The sequence below is a fragment of the Acinonyx jubatus genome, chromosome E4, assembly GCF_027475565.1.
Source record: "Acinonyx jubatus isolate Ajub_Pintada_27869175 chromosome E4, VMU_Ajub_asm_v1.0, whole genome shotgun sequence".
Lineage (NCBI taxonomy): Eukaryota > Metazoa > Chordata > Mammalia > Carnivora > Felidae > Acinonyx > Acinonyx jubatus.
In genome coordinates, this window is record NC_069395.1 from 61981911 (window position 1) to 62005561 (window position 23651).

The 23651-nt window shown below is 39.8% G+C and overlaps 1 protein-coding gene across 21 annotated transcripts in view; it reads left to right on the plus strand.

Annotated features, from left to right (window-relative positions):
• Nucleotides 1-23651, plus strand: part of SDCCAG8 (SHH signaling and ciliogenesis regulator SDCCAG8) — a 246837-nt gene that overhangs the window by 110826 nt on the left and 112360 nt on the right. For all 21 annotated transcript variants that reach the window (XR_008293144.1, XR_008293145.1, XR_008293146.1 and 18 more), the window contains one exon: nucleotides 9833-9975. Coding sequence is in view for 18 of the 21 variants with exons in the window: in XM_053209297.1 (XP_053065272.1) it covers nucleotides 9833-9975 (143 nt within the window). In the remaining 3 variants the exon portion in view is untranslated. The remainder of the gene's footprint in view (nucleotides 1-9832; nucleotides 9976-23651) is intronic.

Below are 23651 nucleotides of genomic sequence, written 5' to 3' on the forward strand. Positions count from 1 at the left end.
TAAGTCCACCTTTTTACTCACAGTGTGAAGTCTTCTTTATCCATTGCTATCTGAGACCCGCACCTAGTGCACCCAGTCGTTCTTAGCCAGTGATACTTTTGTGAGGTATCACTAGAAAAAAATTATCGCCTCTCTTTTTATGGATTTCCAACAATCACATCTTATTTCAAATTTTACCTCATCTGGGGTCATCTTAAATTTTTTTTTTTAAGTTTGATTTATTTTTGAGACAGAGAGAGACAGAGCATGAGCAGGGGGGGGGGCAGAGAGAGAGGGGGACACAGAATCCAAAGCAGGCTCCAGGCCCTGAGCTGTCAGCACAGAGCCTGACATGGGGCTCAAACTCACAAACCGCGAGATCATGACCTGAGCCGAAGTCGGATGCCCAACCAACTGAGCCACCCAGGTGCCCCTTTTTAAAAAAATTTTTTTAATGCTGGGCCATCTTAATGCTCCTTAATATTTCCACAATATGCTACACTTATAATATCATCAGACTCCAAAGGTCAAGATCTTTCTTTCCTTTTTCTTTATAATGTGAATGTGCAAGCACATAAGTATTGGAACACTGTTAACATTTTACCCTTTTAGAACACTGAAAGAGCATGAGAGAATTAGGGCACTTCAGCGTTTTAAAGAAAAAACATTACAGATTCTGAATGGCTTAATACTTTGTCTGTGATGAACAGAAATTCGCATTCATGAGAAGACAAAGCAAGCCATTTCTCTACCTCTAGCAAGCATAAAGCATTTACTAAACCAGCCCAAAAAGTAGAGCTATCACCTGGGCTCTTTTTTGTAAACTGACTATAGAGCTGAAATGATTCTTATTTTTTTCTTGAATCTCCTGGCGTCACAGAGCAGTGGTTTAAGTTTGGCTTAACCAGAGTCCACTGTATTGTCACAGTGCAGCAGAATCAATTTTATTTTAGATGACTTCAATTTTCCTTTTCTCTGGATACATACTTTTAGAAAGGCACTTCTTTTCTTCCACAGTCCCTTCTCATCTGTTTTGAACACTTGTTTTGTCTGAGAGTTACTTTAGCTTCTGAATATAAGTGATCAGTTGATACAACTTCCCTTAATATTAAGGAAAGGAAAAAAAAAAAACCTTTTGTTAAAATTTTTTAAAGAACATTTTCTTAGAATAAGGATAGATTCAGTAGTCCCATTTGAAACAATTAGAAAACTGAAAAGTTTCACCAAGATATTACATATTGTACCTGAAAGACTGAAAGGTCAAGGCCATATTGATTCTTAGGCTGGCGTGGAGTCACTCTGTTGTAGAAGATAGGAACTGTGACCCTCGGCAAAGCAAATCCACACTCTACTTCAGATCACCACTGCTAACGTCTCATGGAGAAATGCTTCTTCAAAATTAATCTTGGCCAGGGCTTTGCAAATTGAGATCCTTGTGTTTGCCGGTGTGATATTTGATCTAAGCCATCTGAGTTATGTCCTCTTTCAGTGTCTTTGTTATCCATGCCAAATTGTGGGCCAAGAGGTTGTAGAGAGCACATTGCATCATTTCCTCTCCACCTCCTATAAACATCTACATTTGCTTAGGGAGACAATACACAGGAGAGTGGAAAGACTACAGAGCTTGAGATCAGACGAACCCAGTTTTGAATCCCGGCTCTGCCACTATATAATCTTATGTAAGTTACTAAACGTCTGTAAGCTTCAGTTTTTTCATCTGTAAAACCGGAATAGGATGCTTATTTTTACAAGGTTGTCATGAACACAAAACGAGATTAAAAATACAAAATTTAAAAATATAAAATGCTAACTAAGACAGTGCCTGGCACGTGGTAAGCACTCAAAGATGACGACTGGTATCAGTGTTACTATCTGGTCTGCCATAAAAACATTAAATCAATGTCATGGGCCCTCAACAATGATAACCACGAATAGAACTTCTAGAATGGTATCAGCAACCTTCCACATCTACGCTAAAAAGGGCAACCATTTTTGTCCATTTCCAAAATGATGTTTTAATCTCCTACAATATCCTTTTATTCAAATAGGCTGTTTTTCTAATTGTCTAGGGTGGAGAGTGAGTCTCAGAAACACATTTTGCTATATTCTAGAGCCGTGCTATGGTAGAATTTTCTGTGATGATGAAAACATTTTATACCTGCACTGTCTAGTATGGCAGACACAATCCATATTGAGCACTTATCCTGTGATTAATGCAAACGAGAAACTAAACTTTGTATTTTGATTAAGTTAAATTTTAACAGCCACAGGTAGCTAGTGTAGCTCCAGACGCAACCTTATTAGTGATTTGGTAAAATCACTCTTAGCATCTGCAAGTTAATACAAGTGTCAACTGACAAATACTAAATTTCCAATGAGTATGTTCTTTCTACTTATACGGAACTTGACAGAAACTATCATTTCTCTCCCAAGCTATGGGTTACTGTGTCTCATTTTTCAGTATCATATACAACTTTACTTTCTAAACTTATTCTATGAATTTATCCATTGGTTTCTGAGTGATAAATTCACACTGTCAAGTTTTTTCAGCTTCAAAACCACAAGTTCTTTGTCACTTAACAAGAACTTTGGGTTCCGGTCTTCTTACTGTTCCGTTTTTCACTTTTGTCCCCATTCTCTTCCTCAGTATATGAATCAGTTACTCTGTATTAAAAATTATTACATGATTTTTAAGTCACATTTTGTTTATTAGCAGGGATAAATCACTGCCATTGGATTAAAATAGTTTATGTGTGCTACTTTATCTTTCCAGGTAAAGTTATCCTTCCAGATTAAGCTGACATATTTTTCAGATGGGTTTTACATTCATTTCTTTGGATATTTTTTTCCTTAGGAAATCAAGAAAAAATATATACTAGAGCTTCTCCTAATGAAACTCTTTATTTGATTCTCCTTAATTTATGTAAAAAAAAGTTTTTTAATTCTCAGAAACCCACAATGCTTTTCAAATTGCAGGATTGTGAAATCGATGTTATAGGTTGCAACCAAAAGTTTTTTTTTTTTTTTTAAAGAAGTGGATAGAATCAGAAGGAATTGGACATATCTGAGTGCTTCACACATAGTGCTTCACACATAATACTGTTTTATGAAATGCTAGTTACATTTAAACGTGTGTGAAAGTGTGCATGTTTCTGAATTGTGATGTAAAATGGATTTCTTACTATGGTCTTATTTGAAGAAAAGAAACAAAAAAGATTGAAAGCCATTGTTTAACATGGTATGGTGTGGGGGCAGTAATGTCAGAAGATCTGGTTCAGGGCTTAGATTTACTCTTTTGAACCGTCATTCAATGTCTCTGACCCCAGTTTCTTTTTGAATAAATAGGGACACCTGCCCTATATGCTTTATGCAGTTGTTTTAAGGATCAAATAACATTTAAAGGTAATAGATAGTTGTAGCACTCCATATTCCTTTCAAGTGGTTTGTCAGTCATTTCTATTGAAAAAACTCATGGCTTAAAATAGCAATCATTTGTGTTCATTTTACGAATCTTCAGGTCAACTGAGATTCGGCTGATCTAGGCTGCATTTGACTCAGTGGCTCTGCTTCAGGTTATGAGTTGTGGGTTGTCTGGGCTGTGGTTTGGGTTTGGTTCTGCTCCACATGTATTTATTCTTCAGTCCAGGCAAAAGGGGTAGCAATTGTCCAGGGCATACTTTTCTAATCGAGAATCACTAGAATATGGAAGTGAAGTATTTATGACTTTTGCTTACGTTATAGCCACAAAATTTTTATTGGCTAAGTGAAATCACATGGCCAAGCCCAAAGTCATTAGGAAGGGATAGTATATTCCATTCCCAGTGGAAGGGAGATAGAAATGAAATTTTTCTGAACAATAATCTAAACTGGCACATTACCCAAAAACCATTTTTGCTCACTACTTCATTCTGAATGTGAAATGACAGCCAGGTATCACCATGCATTTGAAGAAAGCCTCTAACATAGGGGATTGGCTAAAAATGGATGAACAGAGGAAAAGGAAATTGAAGCAATATGTAATGAGCAGAGGAGAATACTTAAAATACTCTAATATTCTAATAGAGAGATTAGATATATCCATAAGGTAAAAATTGCATACTATGTAAAACAGTGAAAACAAGAAATATCTCATGGAAATGAAAAATGTGGTAGAAATCTTTTCAGAAATTCAGTAGAAGCTTTGGAAGATGAAGTCAACACAGTCTTCCAGAAGTTAGAATCAAAAGGTGAGATAGAAAGCATAAGGAAATTAGATGATAAATCCAACAGAGTGAAAAACCAATGTCTGGGAGTTCCAAGAAGAGGAAATACTAAAATGTATGACATCAAAATATTTTTAAATAATAATACAAGAAAAATTCCCCAGACTAAAGAGAACAGCCTCCAGATTGAAAGGTCTACTGAAAAACCAGCACAAAACATGAAAAAAGGCCATTCCAAGGTCCACACTGTAAAATTGCAAAATGCCAGGGAAAAAGAAATTAATATAAAAGCTTTCAGAAACAAACAAACAAACAAAAAATCACAGACTAAGTATTAAGAATCAGAATGGCATAGGACTTTTCAATTGCAGTGTTAGAATCTTTAAGACAATGGAGTAACCCCTTAAAAATCCTGAGTAAAAATTGATTTCAACATAGATTTTTATACCTAGCCAAACTGTCAAATGTATAGCTAGAAAAATGGCATTTTTGGGCATACAAATACTTTTTAAAAAGGTATTATTCAGATATTCTTTCTTATGAAAGTTGCCTGAAGAATGTACTTTAACTAAAAAAGGACGTAAACTGAAAAACAGGATGACTTACAACCCAGAAAACATGAAACTCTAATAGTAGCATGTCTAAGGCTTGACCCAAGACAGAGATCAACCAGGCCAGACATAAGGCACCAAGAAGGATATATCTAGGGGGAAATTTTAAAAGGAACTGATAATTTATCTGATGTGTTTTGTTATCTGAAAAAATAATATTGATGGGTGTGTGACAGATCTTTTTGAATATTGGGGGAAAATGTCAGTTACCTAGAAAAATAAGCTATTAAAAAGTAGGCAATTAATTCCAGAAATAATAAAATATTGTACAAAAAAATTAATCAAAATAAGGTTTGTCTTAGGAGTGAACAATATTTCTATAACCGTAATGTAAAAGAGCTATTGACTAAGGATTTAACCAAAATTGTTATATGGGAAAATGAGATAGGTATGTTGAGTGACCTAAATTGTTACTTTTTTAATGTAGGGAGGTAACAGGTAACGTCTAATATTATAAAATCAAGAAATAACATTATAAGTATGTCGTATAAAAATATGAAGATACGTATCAGAAGAGTGGATCAGATGGGCCATTGATGATCGGGCTTGGAGATGGGTGTGGGGAAGAGCGTGGGCACTGCCCTTCTTTGTTATGAGTAGTTGAGTATTATTTGACTTAGGTAAAGTGAAGTGCTCTGGTATGAAAATTTAATAAGTAATAAAAATAAAGTTACATATGTCTGTGATTAAGAAAAAAAAAACTCCTATACTACAGAAGACTATAGATAAACAGTAAAAAGTCTCCCTTTCTTGATACCCCATCTGTGGTATGATTGTCCTGAGTTAGCCACTTTATTTTATTTTATTTTTTTTTAATTTTTTTTTTAACGTTTATTTATTTTTGAGACAGAGAGAGACAGAGCATGAACGGGGGGAGGGTCAGAGAGAGGGAGACACAGAATCTGAAACAGGCTCCAGGCTCTGAGCTGTCAGCACAGAGCCCGACGTGGGGCTCGAACTCACGGACCGTGAGATCATGACCTGAGCCAAAGTTGGCCGTTTAACCGACTGAGCCACCCAGGCGCCCCCTGAGTTAGCCACTTTAAAAAAAAAATTTTTTTAATGTTTATTTTTGAGAGAGAGAGAGGGAGAGAGAGAGCGCACAAGTGAAGGAGGGACAGAGAGAGAGGGAGACACAGAATTTGAAGCAGGCACCAGGCTCTGAGCTGTCAGCACAGAGCCCAACGTGGGGCCTGAACTCATGAACCGTGAGATCATGACCTGAGCTGAAGTTGGACACTTAACCAACTGAGCGACCCAGGCGACTATAGCCCTTTTAACAGTTTCTATTTTTAGTTGTTCTGATGGTTACATTCATGACTGGAAGTACAGCAAAACCTTGGTTTGAAAGCAAAATTTGTTCTGGGAACATGCTTGTAATCCAAAGCACTTTTATATCAAAGCAAATTCTCCCCATAGGAAATAATGGAGACTCAGATGATTCATTCCACCACCCAAAAATATTCATATAAAAATGATTACTGTACTATAATATAATACAAAATAATAAAGAAAAATAAGCAAATTAACCTCCATTTACCTTTGAAAACTTTCGTGGCTGGTGTGAGGGAGACAAGAGAAAGGAGGGTTATTGTGTAGGATGACTTTCACTATTACTAATGGACCTTGACTACAGTACAGTATTAATAAACTCTTGTCATACACTGTATTTAATGTAACCGGCAATAAGGCAGCAGAAAAAAAAGTCTCTATCTGCAGGCAGCCTGACCTAGAATGAAGCAAAGCATTTCAAGCTTACTCTTGTATGGAAAAGCAAAGGACTGTCCATAGGTTGCTTTGAAGTGACAATAAATACACTAGTGCCTATTGTGGTCACTTTCCAACATTCTGAAATGTCACTGATTTCTGCCAAACATCGCGGCCTGAGACCGAGCATCTGAGCATGGGAGATGATCACCCACAATCCTACAGAGAGAGAGAGAGAGAAAACCGTTGGCTCAGTTGTGATCATGTGACATTCAGCATCGCTTTATCAAGTTAAAATTTATTAGAAATATTTGCTCATCTTACGGAAGACTCACAGAGCAAATTACTCGCAATCCAAGGTTTTACTGTTTATTTTTTGGTAAAGCGTAAAGCTATCTGGACTTGTCTTTGCCCAGTTGGCCAAGAGATGGCCGCATCAAGTTGCACTGTAGACACTGCAGGTTAATAGTGTGCTTTGGGAGTAACGTACCACTGGCCTATGACTGTTGTTGGTCCTTCATCCCTGAACCACTGTATACAGCCAAGGAAGCAGCGCTGACCTAGTTGGGTGAGGCAAAGGGTTATCCTGCCAGTGGGAGCATGGCATTTCTGGCAAGAGAGTCCTCTTCTAACTGTTGGAGTTGGTGCCATGGCAGATTTTCCTGACTCAGGGAGTGAGTGTTGAGCCCTGGTCCAGCTGGTTACGCTATTTGTTGATTTTGATTATCTGCACCAATAAGCTCTTTTTCTGGCACAGATAGAAGGCGGCAGTAATTTTCCATCTAACAAAAATGCTTTTTGCATTTTGAAATTATAATAAAGTTTTATTCAGCTCTCATCAGATTTATGGGGGAAATTTTATTGAATTAGGTCAAGAACTCTTTAGTCCTCTGTGATAGCCATATATCCTTAGGAAGATCATTTTATCTACTTACCACTGTGCTGTTCTTGAAAGAGAAAAAAAATCAGCAATAGCAGCACTAGCTGTCTTTTATTCAGCTCTTACTATGTGCTGGACACTCTGCTAACTAGTCATCATCTCATTTAATCTTTATGATAGCATTCAGAGCCGGCTGCAGCCATAACTTCCATTGTGGACTGAACAATCTGATTAACAGTTGAGTGATTCATCCAAGCTCACAGAGCTGGAAAGTGCCAGAGCTGTGTCGAGCTTATAAAAAATTGTTGCATCTTTTCTTTTTAAGAAAGTTGGGGATTTTATAAATTTTCCATTTCTGTAAATTTTTGGCAGAATTCATAATTCTGGAGTCATCTTTGATGTCTCATGATAGCTTTCCTTTTATTTCCGTATATTCACCATGTTCTCTTTATGTTTGAAGTGTCTCTATTCTTATATCCGGAATATTGCAACTATCTCTTCATGGTCTTCCTTCCGCCAGTCTCTGCCATCTTAAATTGACCATAAACATTTCTCTCATTGTTTTAAAGCTCAGCTTCTCTCATATTGAGTACCTTTTAAAACCATTAATATCTCTCCATTATCTATAAGAAAAATACAGCTTTAATTTGTCTAGAATTTAAGACTCTTCACAATGTGGTCTCGTCTATCATTCCATGAGTTAATGTGCCCTTACCTTCTTTCCCACTTTTCTTGCCCATGCTAATATATCCCTAATCTGACCTACTGAAGCACAGATTCTCTCTACTGCTCAGTTGTTGTTTCTTATGTGCTTTGTATTTTGATAGTTTTCTGTATATGTATATGTCTCATTTACCTATCTGAATTAACTCATGAGTATAGAGATGGAAACTCTCTGAGCCCACCATAATATTCAGTGTGGTTTCTTGCATGTAGCACTGTGTACAAAATTAGTGAGTGAATTTTTGAAGTTTTAAAGTCAACATATTATTCCGATTCTATACATGTTTGCCTTTATTAATTTTTTAAATGTTAGGCAAATAAAACTTGATAGATATTCACGTTTTTTCATTTCCTTAATTATATTAAATTATGGGATTAGAAATAGATTGGTATAGCTTTATCAGTTTGAAATTTTTAAAGAAACAGGTCAGTTTCATTTAGTGTTCTAATCTGAAAGATACAGAAAATCTACTCTGAATGTAAGTGATAGGTTCATTATTACATAGGTTTTTAAAAATAAAACAATATCTGAAAACTTGTAAGTTGTTTTATTAAGTTGCTGGTAATGTACAGTTTTGATGGGGATAAACTGGATATTTATATGTGATAAATGTCAAAAAAACAAATCATTTAGTTTATCTTCCTGATGCATTAAATGTAGTTGGAGCATATTGAGTAATGATATGAGGAAATTGAGATGTACTTAAATACTAAGTTCAAAACACTTAGACATGATTTTGTTTTCCAAAAGGAGATTGCATTTTTGTGAATTAAAATTGCTTCTTGCTTTCTGTTGAATTTGAAAATGTTTCTACCCTTTACTTTCCCCTTTATTTTTTTTTTCTGGATTTAATAGTCTGAAGATCTGTCTTTTATTTTTTGTTAATTTATAGATGTTGTATGATAAATAAATAATTATCCTTTAATGTGTGAACTATTTAAAACTGTGTTCCATATAAGGTATTTTTGCTTCAAAATATTTGAGTTTCAGTAAGATGGGGATAATTTCATCCTGAGACTAGAGAATCATAAATTTTTATATATCATAAATTTTTATATATTTTAGATGTTCATATTTATTAACTGTAGAGTGCTTTTGTTGCCTTTTAATGCAATTTTAGTGTAATATTGTTTTAGCTCAGAAATCTCATATACTCTAAAGGCTTGAAGGTTCTCATGCTATATTTTTTTTCCTAAAAAGTATTTTTTTCCAAACAATGTTGAGCATCATAATGATGCCTTCTTTTACACCTCACATTTTTTTAAAAGGTGTAACAATTTACCCTTCAGTTTGGCTTTCAAAACATCCAAATGAAACCATAAATATACCTTTCGGAACAGAGTCACATATTTGAAGTAAATCACTGCATGTATCTGATCTAATCTCACAAATGAAAATGTTGTATTTTTAAAGTGGTGACATTTTTAAGTTAATACTGTTTTTAAAAGGAGCAAGCCTTAAGAATGAAAGTGCAGATTATCCATTTTGACTACTCTCATTTAATCATTTCATTTCTGAAATTAGACTTCATCTTACGATCCAAAAAAACCTCACTAATGTGCATTTTTGGCTGGGTTAATTCCCTTTGTCATAAAATGGAAGCTAGCCTAAATTTTCTAATAATTTTTCATCCCATTAAAATTCATGGCGAAAATAAAAATGAGATAATTTTGAATTCAAGTGCATATAGTTTATATGGATGCTTCCCCCCGCCCCCTCTCTACCTAAGGAAATAGAGAAATTGAGATTAGAAGTCAGTGAAAGCAAACAGCACTTGGAACGGGAGCAGCAGAAGGCAGCCGGGGCCAGAGAGGAGTGCCTGCAACTGACAGATCTGCTGAGCGAGTCCCAGCACCAACTGCACCTCACCAGGTACCCCTAATCCCATTACGCGCCAGAGCACCAATTCCATCCCACTGATTTTTGCCACCGGCTTCCAAACAGTTGTTAGAGTTCGTCTTAGTCATTCAATTCACACACAGCTTTCAGGCATATTAAGAGAAGTGGAGATGTGGAAAGCAAAACACCCAGACATGTGAATGATAAGTGTGGCAGGGAATTATGATATATTACAAAACCTTTCATCGGCAATGCTCAAATATTTAGGTGATTCTCTATCAAGATGAGCAACATGACATGTTCCTCCTACCACCACCAGTACCTCTCCTGTTAATTCTGTGTCTAATAAAAATGTTGAACTGAAAGATCTGAGGAAATATATTTAGGAAAAGAATCAGATACTGTCAGTGGTGAAAGAGACCCAAGTAGAAGGCATCCCAAGATGCAAACTAGGATGTAACTGATACAAAATAAGAAACCTGAGTCCTAAGAAGGTATAGAATTTAGAGATGGAATCGATTGACACTATTCATGTTCAAATGGTTATTATAACTGTGCCCTGTGCCACTGTGGTCTCAAATTACATGGCTTCTGTCATGAGGTACTGTGAGGTGATTGTCAATGTTGTGAAACTTTAGTGAACGTATAGCTCAGCCCTGGGTTACGATGAGACATTTTAGGTAGCAAGAGCTGTATAATTTGCTGTGTGGAAAACACACACACGCACACACACACACACACACACGCACGCACACAAATGCATATACACAGAAATTCAAATAGAGGTTGTAAAATTTCATGTTACCCATATAAGTGGTTTCTTCTCACTTTGAATTCTGGTACGATTTTTCATTTTTCAGATCAAGCATTTAGGTTTGTTCAGTTCTTACAGTTTTTCCGTTTTTACAGAGAACTTTGTCTAAATACACATGTAAGTTTATAAGCTTTGATGTGGCTCATAAATTAGAAAATCCCTGGTCTTTTCATCATAGTAATATGTTGAATTTAAACTACGAAAGGGGACTGATCCCTTTTACATTAAATATGACAATGTAATTCTGAGCACGGTATGATAACAGATGGAGGAAAAGCACCACTTGAACAGCCTGCATTTGGAGAAAAAAATATTCTAGGGGTTGGTGAACCTCCCAAAGTTTTGGGTTAGTGTTAAGATGCCTCTAGTTCTGTTAAAATCAAACTTTGTTAAAAATATTTTGTTATGATAATATTCCAAATGGTTTGCCAACTTTGCTTTTAAACAATGCAAGAGAAAGAGAAGAAAGAGAGAGAGAAAAAGAAAGAAAGAAAATAAATCATTTATACATGTGTGATATCTGGAAAAATCCCAATAGATAAAACACTTTTTATGAGAAGAAACTGCTTACTCCTACAGAATAATAGCTGTTCTTTTCATGCCCGTTCAAAGTGTTGTTCTGTAGACCTGAGAGTGTAATGTCAAGATAGTTCCTATGGATTATTTAATCTTAGAAGTTTCGAAATTTAGCTGTGTCATGATAGTTAATAGTTGTTCTTCTGAAACAACCATTTGTGTGCTAAGCACTGCCAACGACAGAAACGGGACAGCCTTTAACGTCTCAGTGTGGCTGGGCTTCAGTAAATAAATATTAATGCTGGTTTTGTTCCCTTCGCCATTCTGTCTTAGAGAGTTCATTTCTGAAGTCGAAGTCCTGTAGGGAGTGTTCCTGCACCGTATCAATTTGTACTGTCTGACAAGACCAGTTTCTTGTAAGAGGAGCATATTTAAGGTACAGCGACTGCTGAAAATGGACTCGTAGTAACTAATTCCTTTGTTCTTGAGGAAAATGGTGTTGCTTGGTTCCATAGAAAGCTTTTTCTGTTGGGCTTTATTTACAGCTAGTCTACAGAAATTGAAAACTAGTTTTACAGAAAAAAAATTACCCATTTTCCGAGTGCAGTACTCTTTTGTAAGCATTTTACATTTAGTCTGCGTTCACGTTTTATAAAATCCACATTCATAAATTTAAAGAGGACAATTAAAAAAGCAAAGAACTATGTGTATCTCTCTTTTGCTCTAAAAATGGGATGTGGTTGTTGGGCTAAATATTTCTGATACAGTTTTTTGGGCTTTTTAGAATTTGCTTTCCCTCAACATTCTGTATTGATTCGGTATACTCAAGTATGTGGCTGAGAAACATTATGTCTTCTTTTCCCATGTAGACCAGTGGAAATAAAATACATCCCACACAGGTGGCTCTTCACTTAGCCTTAACTTTAACATTTCGAATGACATAGTCTAAACACAGTTTGACATAGAATATGAAAACAATGTTGTAAGTAATGACAAGATAAGGATGGAGGTGATCTAGGGAAAGGAAACGTATAAACTAGCATATTAATCCGTAGAGCAATCTGAAACAAAGATAACCCATCACTTGTTTGCTATTTCCCTTTATTGTCCACTTGGACTTAAACACAGAAAATAGAGGGGCGCCCAGCTGGCTCCATCACTGGGGCATGAGACTCTTGATCTCTGGGTTGTGGGTTCGAGCCCCATGTTGGATATACTGATTACTTAAAAAAAAAAAAAAAGGAAAATAGAAATTGAACCTTTATGGAAGTACCCAGCTGGTAAGTACAACATTTACTCATCCACCATCTATTTATTGGACACCTAGTATCTTTCAAGTACATTACTTGGTCTTGGGCATAGAGAAAAACATAAGATTCAGTTCTTATCCTTAGGTTGCTCACACTCTAGTACAGAGCCAGCTCTATATATGCAGTTATAGCAGAGTGTGATAAAAATGCAGTAACAGGAATAAATACTACCACAGGAGCACCTAGGAAGAAGAATCGGCTCGTTGTACATTGGAGGTGAAGATGATAGGGAAAGCGTTCTGGAAGAGGAGATGTTTGGTAGCTATTGTGATTAATAAGTTCTTGAGTAGCAGTTCTCAAAGTAGAAGAAGGTGGATGGAGTGATATATATGTACAGACAGGAAGCTGAGAGGGAATATAAACTCTACAATCAGGTTAGATGTTTGGCAGGGGATAAGCCAGGAGAGGCAAACAGGGACCAGAGGAAGGGCCTTGTGATCTGTATTCTGCAGTTTGGGCCATTCTGAGAGTAATGGGTTACTCTTGATGTATTTAAGCAAGGCTGTCAACATGGTCAACTCTTTGGGTTGGTGTTCAGACTCAGCAGTGTGGAGAGCAAACTCGGAGAGCTGATGTGGGAACAGGAGGACCAGTGAGGGCAGAGTCAGCAACTACGGCCTGCAAACATGGCCTGTTGTCTGTTTTGGGCCATGAGCTAAAAAGGGTTTTTATATTTTTAAATGGTTAGGGAAAAAAACAAAAGAAAAATAATGTTTTGTGACATGTAAAAATTATATATCCATAACTAAAGTTTTACTGGACACAGCCATGATTATCCCTTATGCATTATGTATTAAGACTATTATGGCAGAATTGAGTATGGTCCTCAAAACCTTAAAATATTTATCGTCTGGCCCTTGACAGAGAAAATTTACCAACCCCTCAGTTAGAAGGCTGTGCAGTTCAAGGAAGAAGTCAAGAGAGCTTGGACTATAAGGGGTTCAAATATGTATTTATTTATTTATTTTTTAAAAATTATTTAATTTTTTTAATTTAGAGACAGAGAGAGTGGGAGACAGGGGCAGAGAGAGAGAGAGAGAGGGAGAATCTCAAAACAAGCTCCACGCTCAGTGTGGAGCCTGACAGGGGCTTGATTCCATGACCCTGGGATCATGACCTGAGCCGAAATCAAGAGTTGGACACTCAACCAACTGTGCCACCCAGGTGCCCCCAAACATGTACTTAAAGAAGGTAAATGGAAGTTAATTGTAGATTGGCCAACAAAGAGACGCTTGACAAGGGCCTGGATTCAAATGTAAGTCCAGGGGTTAGTAATGAATCCTGGGCATGGCTTTGCCAGTAAAACAGAAGGAAAATAGCATCTTTAAGAAGCATTTAGGGTAGGGGCACCTGGGTGGCTCAGTTGGTTAAACATCTGACTTCAGCTCAGGTCTTCATCTCACGTTTCATGGGTTTGAGCCCGTGTCAAGCTCTGTGCTGACAGCTCAGGGCCTGGAGCCTGCTTCAGATTCTGTGTCTCCCTCTCTCTCTGCACCTCCCCTGCTCATGCTGTCTCTCTCTGTCTCCACTATAAATAAACATTAAAAAACAAAACAAAACAAACAGGAGGCATGGGGTAGCAAATGAGAGAGGCCAGAATTAAAGGTGACTCCCATGTTAACTGGATGAACCATTAGTTCAACTGGGAAACTTAAAAGGAGTAACAGAGAAAAATAATACACTGTGTTTTGGGACTTGAGTGGAGATGTGCAGTGCAGGTCCAGTGTGAGGAGAAAGGTCAAGACCTGAGACTCTTCGCTGGATGCTTCGACATAAAGCTACTAGTTGTAGCCAAGGAGATGGGTGAAAGCACGAGAGGGCCATGCTTGTAGAGTAGGATGGAAAAGAGCCACCAGCCAAGGGTACTGAAGGGGACATCAGGGCACAAGAAAACAAAACAGAGGGGCTCCTGGGGACGTCGAGCGCCCAACCTCGGCTCAGGTCATGATCTCAAGGTTTGTGAGTCTGAAGCCCGCATGGCTTGTTGCTGTCAGGGAAGAGCCTGCTTCTGATCCTCTGTCCCCCTCTCTCTCTGCCCGTCCCCTGCTCATTCTCATTCTCTCTCTCTCTCTCTCTCTCTCTCAAAAATAAATAAGGACATAATATAGAATGATGCACAGGATGGAATAACAAAGCCACATGCTTTTCTTAGGGCAGCCCCCTCCCCAGGCGTCCAAGGGACACAAAGCAGAATTTGGGAATCCTTTCCTGGGGCATTCGCTATCTTTGTAACTTTTGAAAAGTTACTTAATTCTTTGAACCTGCTTGCTTACCTATAAAATGAGGTTACAAACTGATTTTTGAGTTTCCTTCTAGCCCCAACAGTCAATGATTCTAACAGTAATTTAAGACACCCCATTATGAAGTGCCTTATTTCCTGACATTAGGCATTTAAATTGCTTGGAGTATTCTTTGTTTAAGACCTTTCCTTAGTTTGAGTTTCAAAGATTTCTTCAAAGCGTCTTTCATGCCTCCAATTTATTTATATTCATCGTAACTTAGGCTCTGCTGACCTCTCACAAGGGCCACGGAAACGTTCCCCTGTAACATCCTCCCAGTCTGTTCCTCAAGCCTCTGCCAGTTGAAGGTTTTTAAGCTCTGCCTTGACTCTGTCACCTGCTGCTGAAACCTTCCATTGGGTGGCGCTGCTTCAGAGGGTTCAGACCACTGAGGGTAGTGTGGGGGGCGGGGGTGGGGGCAGGTATCCAGCCCCTCCAGTTTTTTCCTTGCTTGCGTGCCAATGACACAGCCAAATTGCCCTTTGGGGCTTTTCTCCCCTGTTGTTGCCTACACTTAGAATACCCCTATGACCTTCTCTAGCCCTATTGTAATCTTACCTTCCTTTCCAGGTCTGTCCAAAGTCCTGAGTTTTCCACTGTCGCCCTCCCAGATGGCCCTGCCACAGGGGAGCACATTTCCCTCTGAATCTTCCTTCCCACTCAGAGCTGAAGGCTCTGCCCCTGAGTGAATCCCTCCAAACAGGGACAGGGACAGTGAAAATCCGAAAAAAATGAATTAATACTCTGAAGGCTTTTAAGTACTTGCTTTTCTTCCCTTCTGGAATGAGGGTGGGAGGTCTTATTAATGTTCTATTTCTCCAAGCACCTGGCTCAGCCCTTTGTGAAGAGTTGGAGCTTAGTAAGTCATTACAGGGACGGCCAGTGTTTTGCAAGTTTATGACTGTTCTTTCAACAGTATTAATACAGATATAGTATATTGATATGCTGAACATAGTTATTATATTAATATATTGATATATTAATATAATTCAGTACATTGATACACTAAACTATATCAGGGTAAAAATGTAAGATGGAGATAAGATGGAAATAGCTTTTTGTTTTCATTTTTAACTTTGTATGAACATACATGTTTATAGCAGGATCAAATGATAGACATTCTGACAATTCAAGTAGGGTTGATAAAGTATACCACGGCTCTCACCTAAATATGCTCCCTTAAAAACCTCTCTCTCTCTTTCCCTCTTAAACACACACACACTTCCAAATTAGCATTTTTTGTAATTGAGAGGTGGCCCCTCTGAAAGCAGTGCCTAATAAACATGATCGATAAGTGTATATAGCCTAGCATACATGAAAACAAAAGCGAGGCTTCCTTCTTCCAGTTATGTCTTTATTACTAGTCTTATTCAAATGACTTCTTCATTTTCCATAACAAACTTTCAAACACATCTTAAAATATCTGCTCATTTATTTGCTCATTCCACGTGAAGCATATCCTATCGCAAGACACTGTGCCAGGGATGTTAGGAGGCAGAAATATAAAATAGCTTCAGATGCTGGCCCTCAGAAACTTACAGGCTGCTAGGGAAGAAAAGAAAATACACAGAGTTGGTGAGATAAATGAAAAGATCCAGAGGGGAGATTCCAGATAAAGTATCACAGGGACAGAGAACTGGACAGCGTCTTACGAGCTCAGCAGCATTTTGGAAGCAGGAAAATGGGAACGATGGGCATTCTGGGTAGGGGTGCACCTGTATATACGAGAGTGAGTTAAATACACACAACTTGTTGTTTAAATATCTAAGAGTATCAGTCTCTGAGATGAAGAATATATCATCTTAAGATCTACCTGGAACCATGCTACATGTGGTGGCTCTTTCAAAAATAAGAATAGGGGTAGTGGCTAGCGGCAATGGCCATCACTTACCGAACCCCTTCTGTGTTCCAGGATCTGAGCTCAGAGCTTTTAATTTGGTACCTCCCCCCTTATAGCTGTGTAAGGTACAGGCTGTTTTACAGCTGAGGTAGGCAGGGTGCAGAGAAGTAAAATGATTCATCTAAGGTCACACAGCTGACATGTTACAGAAGCAGGTTTTCAACCCCAGCAGCTTGCCTGGCACGCCTTGTACCATTATCCATCCCTCTGTATTTCTGTGTGGATTACCAGGAAAAGGATTCATGCAGTTGTCCCCAAAAATACAACTGAAGAAATCAGCGGTGTAAATTTATGCTAGAAATAAGTGTTAGCTGCTCCCTTGTACACTGATATAAATACATGTCAGTGTGTTTTAATCTTGGCTTGGGTTTTTCGTAGGAAACAGTGTTTTCAGGTCATTATTTTGCCTTAGTCACTTAACATGTTATAATACAACTCTCATTCTCCTTCACTTTCTTCACTTCATTTTTACCCAAGAGGAAGGAGGGGCCTTTATAAAAAAGTGGAAATTCCTTCACATATTTGCTTTCGACATGTCCAAACATTTTTACAGAGCTCCTGGATTTCAATCCCTCTTGCAAGACTATCATTTACATCCATGCGGGTAGATTACTTTATGATACAATGTGTTAAAACAACCCATTTCAGAACGTTTAGATGATTGTTGTTACACGCTTGCTTCTCCATCCCTACTGTACCTGTATTGAAGCATATTCTTTTGAATCCTGCATCTTTTTCTCAGATCCGATCTGGAGGGGAATTACTGCAGGAAGCCTTCTGTTTACTTTCCAGAGAATTTAGAACTTGAGTGGCCCTACGTGCAAAACACAAGGGAGACCAACCTGCCATCAAACCTGCAGGCTGAAGCTTATCTCAGCAGGGCTACCTTTCAAATGTTTATTTCCTCTTTTATATAAATGATGTTTTCAGTGATACGTACTTCAAAGACTTTCTCAGAGCAGGAAGCTCCGTGATGCCCATAAAATGGGTATTCTGCTCTTCCCTCCTTTCCAGACCCAAAGGGGAAGATCTGACCTATGACCTGGAGAGATATTAACGTGAAATGTAGTATCTGTATCTTTTTGAAATTGAGAAGGAGTACAACAGGTTTTCCTGTTATGGTGAGTGGGTTACTTGGGGAAAGGTGATTAAGCTTCCTTTCCAGAACGTTGGAGAGCATTTAGCTTCCTTCCACATAATAATTATTGCAAATGCTTGTTGAATGTCAGGACTCTGGTTGAGGTAATCCCCAGAAAGAGGGAATTGATTAGTCTGATAATCAGCCCACTTAAAATCCGACGTGGCTGGCCTCGGGCTTTCTTGGAGCAGGGACTCGGGGGTCACACCAGTCTGCTGTCCTTCCCTGCCAATCACAGGGCTGGACTTCTTTCTGAATGTTGCCTCCTCCTTTCAGGTTCTTCCACACCATGGAGTCACGTCCTTCAGTCTGAACTGGAGGTAGACGACATGCCCTTGATTTCAGACTGTAAGACTGGGGCATCCTAGCTTGTCCTCTTCCAATTGCACAGCCACCCTTTGGATGCACACGGGTCATGTGCACACACACCCTTTTGGGTGCTGGGGGCCTGGCAGTCTCAGCAGAAGTGCCTGAGGAACGGAGGAGAGTTGCACTGAGCAAGGAGAGGCGCTCTGACTGGGGAGGAGTTCTGTACAGGGTTGCTTTGTGGTTTGAAGTAGAGAACTCTCAGAATACAAAAAGAGAGATGTAAAGGATGCATAAATGAGCATCTAGCACTAACCAGGCGCTGTGCCTGACTCCTGACAGCCTTGCGGCATGAAATGTGGCCTGTAAATTACGAGTCTGCGATAAATACAGAAATGGAGTGTTTGGAAACTTTTAGTTTATTTAAGTTTATTTATTTATTTTGAGAGAGAGAGAGCACGAGCAGGGGAGAGGCAGAGACAGAGGGAGAGAGAGGATCCCAAGCAGGCTCTGCCTGACGTGGGGCTCAAACTCACTTACTGTGAGACCACAACCTGAACTGAAACCAAGAGTCAGACACTTCACCAACCGGGCCACCCACTCACCCCGCAAACTTTTACTTTAAATTGCCACGTTATCCAGTTATCCAAGTGCATGATCAGTGACCTTTATTTTTTTGTATGTTTAAATTTTTTTTAATTTTGCAGTAATTCATTTTTAGTCCATTTTATAAAACCAGTGCTTTGCAAAGAAAAATTAAAAAAACAAAACAAAACAAAAAAACACCTTTCAGGGCACCTGGATGGCTCAGCCAGTTAAGCATCTGCCTTCCACTCAGGTCATGATCTCACATTTGTGAGTTCAAGCCCCGTGTCAGGCTCTGTGCTGACAGCTCAGAGCCTGGAGCCTGCTTTGGATTCTGTGTGTGTGTGTGTGTCTCTCTCTACCCCTTCCCTACTCACACTCTCTCTCTCAAAAATAAATACACATTGTCAAAAATTAAAAAAACAAAAAGCTTTCACACAAGAAGCTTGAACACTCTGCCTTCTCAGACCTTAGAGGAAGCCGGAGGAAGCTGAGGCATGAAATCCTGCAGCCGGGTAGGAAGGAAGGGGCCCGAGTGGAAGAGGCAGGCTTCGAACCAGGTCCGTCAGACTCCAGAGCCTGTGCTCTGAGGCTCCTGTTCACAAATAAGTGCAAAGACGTATTTCAAAGCTAAGTAGAAATGCCCTTTGGATTGCGGAACCTTAGTTCATAGGCCAGGAGGCGGGTCTCATGAACCATGTTTGGCCTCTGGCTCAGGGGAGCAAATTGTCCGTAAACGTTGAATAACTTTGCCTCTGTTCTTTATTGTTAGGGGGAATTAAGAAGGAACTGTTCTCATTTTCAGGTGACAGACGGGTTCAGGCCAACAAACCAAACTCCCAACCTCTCCTCATTTGCAAAGGAGAGTCTAGAATATTGACGTGCCGTCTTGCTCAGTGAACTTCAGTTTTTTGGGTTTTTTTTCCCCTCCTGAGTTTTATTGAAGAATTTTTAGCCTCCAGTTTCCATTTAAAAGTTAAGCTTATTTTTTTTTCTTGTGCTCCTTTCATGAATAAATTAAGCAGAGAACGTGTCAAAAATACTTTTAAATGGATATATGTGCAACCAACATCTTCAAGTCTTGAAATAGATGGCCTTGGGACTGTTTTAAATTGCATCCTCTTTCCCTTCCCCCACCTGGTACCCGAGAGAACAGGCTGTCAGAGAGCCAGGAAAGCAAAGGCGTTTCATTTTGCCCTGGTGGACACCATGTTGCCTGAGCCCCCTCTCTCCACCTGTTTGATGGACCAAGAACCGGGGTCTCGGGGCAGCCCGGGGCGGGAGAGGTTGGAGTCAGACGCTGCCAGAGAACGTGCGTCTGCAGGTTCTGCTTAAGTTTCCCTGGCTCGCTCGTCTCGGCTCCGTGAAGCCCGAATGTGTGTGCAATGAAACTCGACGCTGGGGATGTCTCTTCTTCTCCCCTGCCACACAGGCCCACAGCCTGGAGCATGGTGGTGGTGGCAGCCAACTCATTTTCTGGAGAAGCCCAGAGGAAACAGAGAAAGGACTGCCCACAGCACTTGCCTGACTCAACAACAATGAACATCAAGTTCAGTGAAAATAGGGGGGGGGGGGGAGAAACAGGCTAAAACAAAATACGGTGGTTTCAGTACCTCTAAATAGGAATATTTTTCTAAAAGAGAACTCTGATCTCCAATATTCATTTAAGGTAAATTAAAACAGTGTGACTTGACGTCTAATTTCTTCTTAAACACCTCTTCCTAATGCCTAGACGAATTACCAGGCATTACTTACTTGTTATTTAATGTTTTCCTGATACCCACGAGTAGATTATATAGTGATTCATTGATGTGAAATGTTGGAATCAAAGCTCATTTTTAGGATCCTGAGAAAGGAAGAGGTCTGAGGAATATCCAGTTTCACTCAGTGCCCACCTGGGGCCATGTCTCACGGGGGACCAGGGCCCAGTGCAAGTTAAACACGTTTTTATTAAGCTACTACTCTGTTAGATCGGCTTAGCAGACAGTGTAGCTCCCTGAATTCAGGAACTCAGAGCGGACACCAAATGGGTCAGAAAGCATTTGGAAGCAGTGTGTAAAGCTGGTATCCAGCTGAGGGGAACACTGTTCCACCTTGGCTCTGGGTGACCTCTCCACAGCGGGCCCCAGTCACCTGAGGGAGGGCAGAGAGCCAGGCAGAGTATGAAGGGATTCCTTAGGGAGGGCACCAGTGTCTGGTCACGTATCCCTCCAACACCTGTATTGTGTCTACCGCCCCTGCAAGAAGCCTATTTCCAGCCAGATTTACCAAAAGAATCCAGCCTGTGTCAAGAGTGTAATTATTCTAAATATAACTATACCAACAAAAGAAGGATATCAAACAAAGTTAACAGGTCACTATTGGGATATATGCAAAGGGTGGAGGTGGGGGCGGGGTGTTCAAGATGAGGCATTAAGAGTGGGTTTTAGCAGGTTCAAGGTTGGTTTCCCAGCAGCTAGTCTGAAGTGTGGTTCACCAGCCTGGGCAGAGCTTGACTTTCACACTAGCGCTGGTTCTGTTTCTGAGGATCTCCTGTCCCCTTGGGAAGAAGTCTCCCACCGTACTTTATTTACTACAGATCTTAACTGTAATTTTAGGAGGATAAATGTGAGTATGAATATCACTGAGATGCAATCAGGGCTCTGTAAATCTTGAGGCGTCACTCATCTGCTCAGGGATGACGCCACCGATGCGAACTCGTGTAAAATAAATTCGTTAGCAGGCACAACGCGTTGCTCAGTCTAGAAAACTTCAGGGCCATTGAGGCAAGGTCAGATTAGGCAAGTCCTTTTATGGCAAGGCAGTGGTGGTGACAAGTCAGGGACACCGAGAGAGAGAATGTATTGTTAAATATACGGCTCCCCGTGTGCTCACTCCTCAATGGCTCTCTTTGTCTTTGGAGGAGAACCACCTTGCCACTCCCGACAGTAACTGTTTGTCAAACGAGGAATAATGAAAGCGGCCCCTGCAAAGTTGGATATCTTTAAGCTCTGTCCTTATTGCCCTGATGGCAGTTCTGGATTCTGAACCTGTTTCTGAAATAAAGCATTGATTCAGGATCCGTCGCTATTGAATAGGTCCACAGTGTTTGGCTGAGGAAAGATGATGATTATATTAAGGAACGATAAAACTCATGCACGGTGGAAACAGAGCCCATTTCGGAACCGTAGAGGAGCCCCAATTCAGATCTTGTGCTCAGACTGATTTGCACAAAGGGTTATCTGTTCAAAGTGGAAGAAAGAATGACAGCATGAGACAACTCACGTAACTAATAAACTTTTGAGACGCTGTTTCCTATGTTTGCTTTTCATTAAATTCGGGAACGGTTGCGACGTTGTTGTGATTCAGTCAACATTTATTCCTATCTGTTTTTCATATACAAAGGCTTAGGGATGCCAGAAAATAAACTGTTAACGGAGAATTAACTTCTTTGGCACGCTCTCATACTTATCTTCCAAATTAAAGAAAATGAAATGGGCAGAAACAGAGTGTAGATTACCTCCTTTTTGTCAAAAATGGTGGGAATTTGAAAATTAATAATAAAAAAGGGAACAGATGCAGTAACATGCCAGAGGGAGATTAATGTGGAGAGTAAAATCTGTGAGCAACAAAACTGAAGCAAACTGAATCAGTGGGAGGTGGTTGTACAATCAAAATCAGGATAAAAGAGAAATTACAAACAACCCTGCACTTGTCAAAGTAGTAGTAATGAAAGCCTGACTCTGCCAGCAGTGAGAACCTGTGTTAGCACTTTGGGGTAAGGACGGTAGCCGGGTGCCAGGTAGGAGGGCAGTGTTAGGTTCCTGGGCAACAGCCATCTTGTGTCGAACAGATGGCGCCGAAAGCTGGCAGGGGAGGGGCTCCTTAGCAGAACTAATCAGACAGTAACAGATAGGGCAGCTGGGAAGACTGACCACAGAGAGGGAGTCTGCGGGGTAGCCGAGTGCCATGATGTCTGCAGTGGTGTGCCCATTGGTCTGAGATAAGACCTTGCAATGTCTTTCCCATCCACGGAAGAGCAGGAACTTTTGTTCGAGAAGAAAAATGGAGTGGAACGGTAGCACAGTTGGGGGCGGGGGTGGGTTCTCGGGGTAGCGACTGAGAAGGGAAGACTGGGCCATCTCGAAATTTGCGGTGGGGGGCTGCAGTCCCGGCCTCCACGCAACCTTGGTTTTCGCCGTCTGTGCCCTTCCGCCGTCCTGATGTGGCCAGGGTGGCAACGTGGACTGATCACTTTATGTATTTTATGCATGAGAGAGTTTCCGGGATCAAGGCTGTACTTACAATCAGAGGAGACTCTTTGCTATGATTTCTACCACCCAGGTCTCTAACAAATGAAAACCCAAACCAACATACGATGCGTGCGTTTGTGCTTGGTGATTTCTCATGACCTGATTGATACCGTTCTTGATTCAGAGCAGCTCGCCTTTCTTTTCTTTCCCCTGTAACTGCGGGTTGAACGTCAAGATGTTGGGCATAAATCCGAGCCCCAATCCTTAAAACAAAAGTAAGATTAAGTCTTTCTGAAAGAAAGGAAGGTGAAAACGATCTATTAAATTCAATAACTTATTAAGGAATCCTTTCTTTTCAAAATCTAGAGTTGGGACCTTCAGGTTAAAACTATTACCTTAACAAAGAAATGTAGATCTCCTACATCTGTTTTTGAACTAGTATATTTCCCTCTCTCTCTCTCTCTTTTTGCAGAAGCTTTGTAGCTTGGCTCAATTTATTCATTTTGGAGGGGGAGGGGGAAACGTTACCAGGATTTGAAATAGGTGGTATAACATAGCCATATGCTATTTATGCAGCAGTTTCTGCAATAAATCTAATTTGGTCCTGTCAAAAAATTAGACTTATTTGA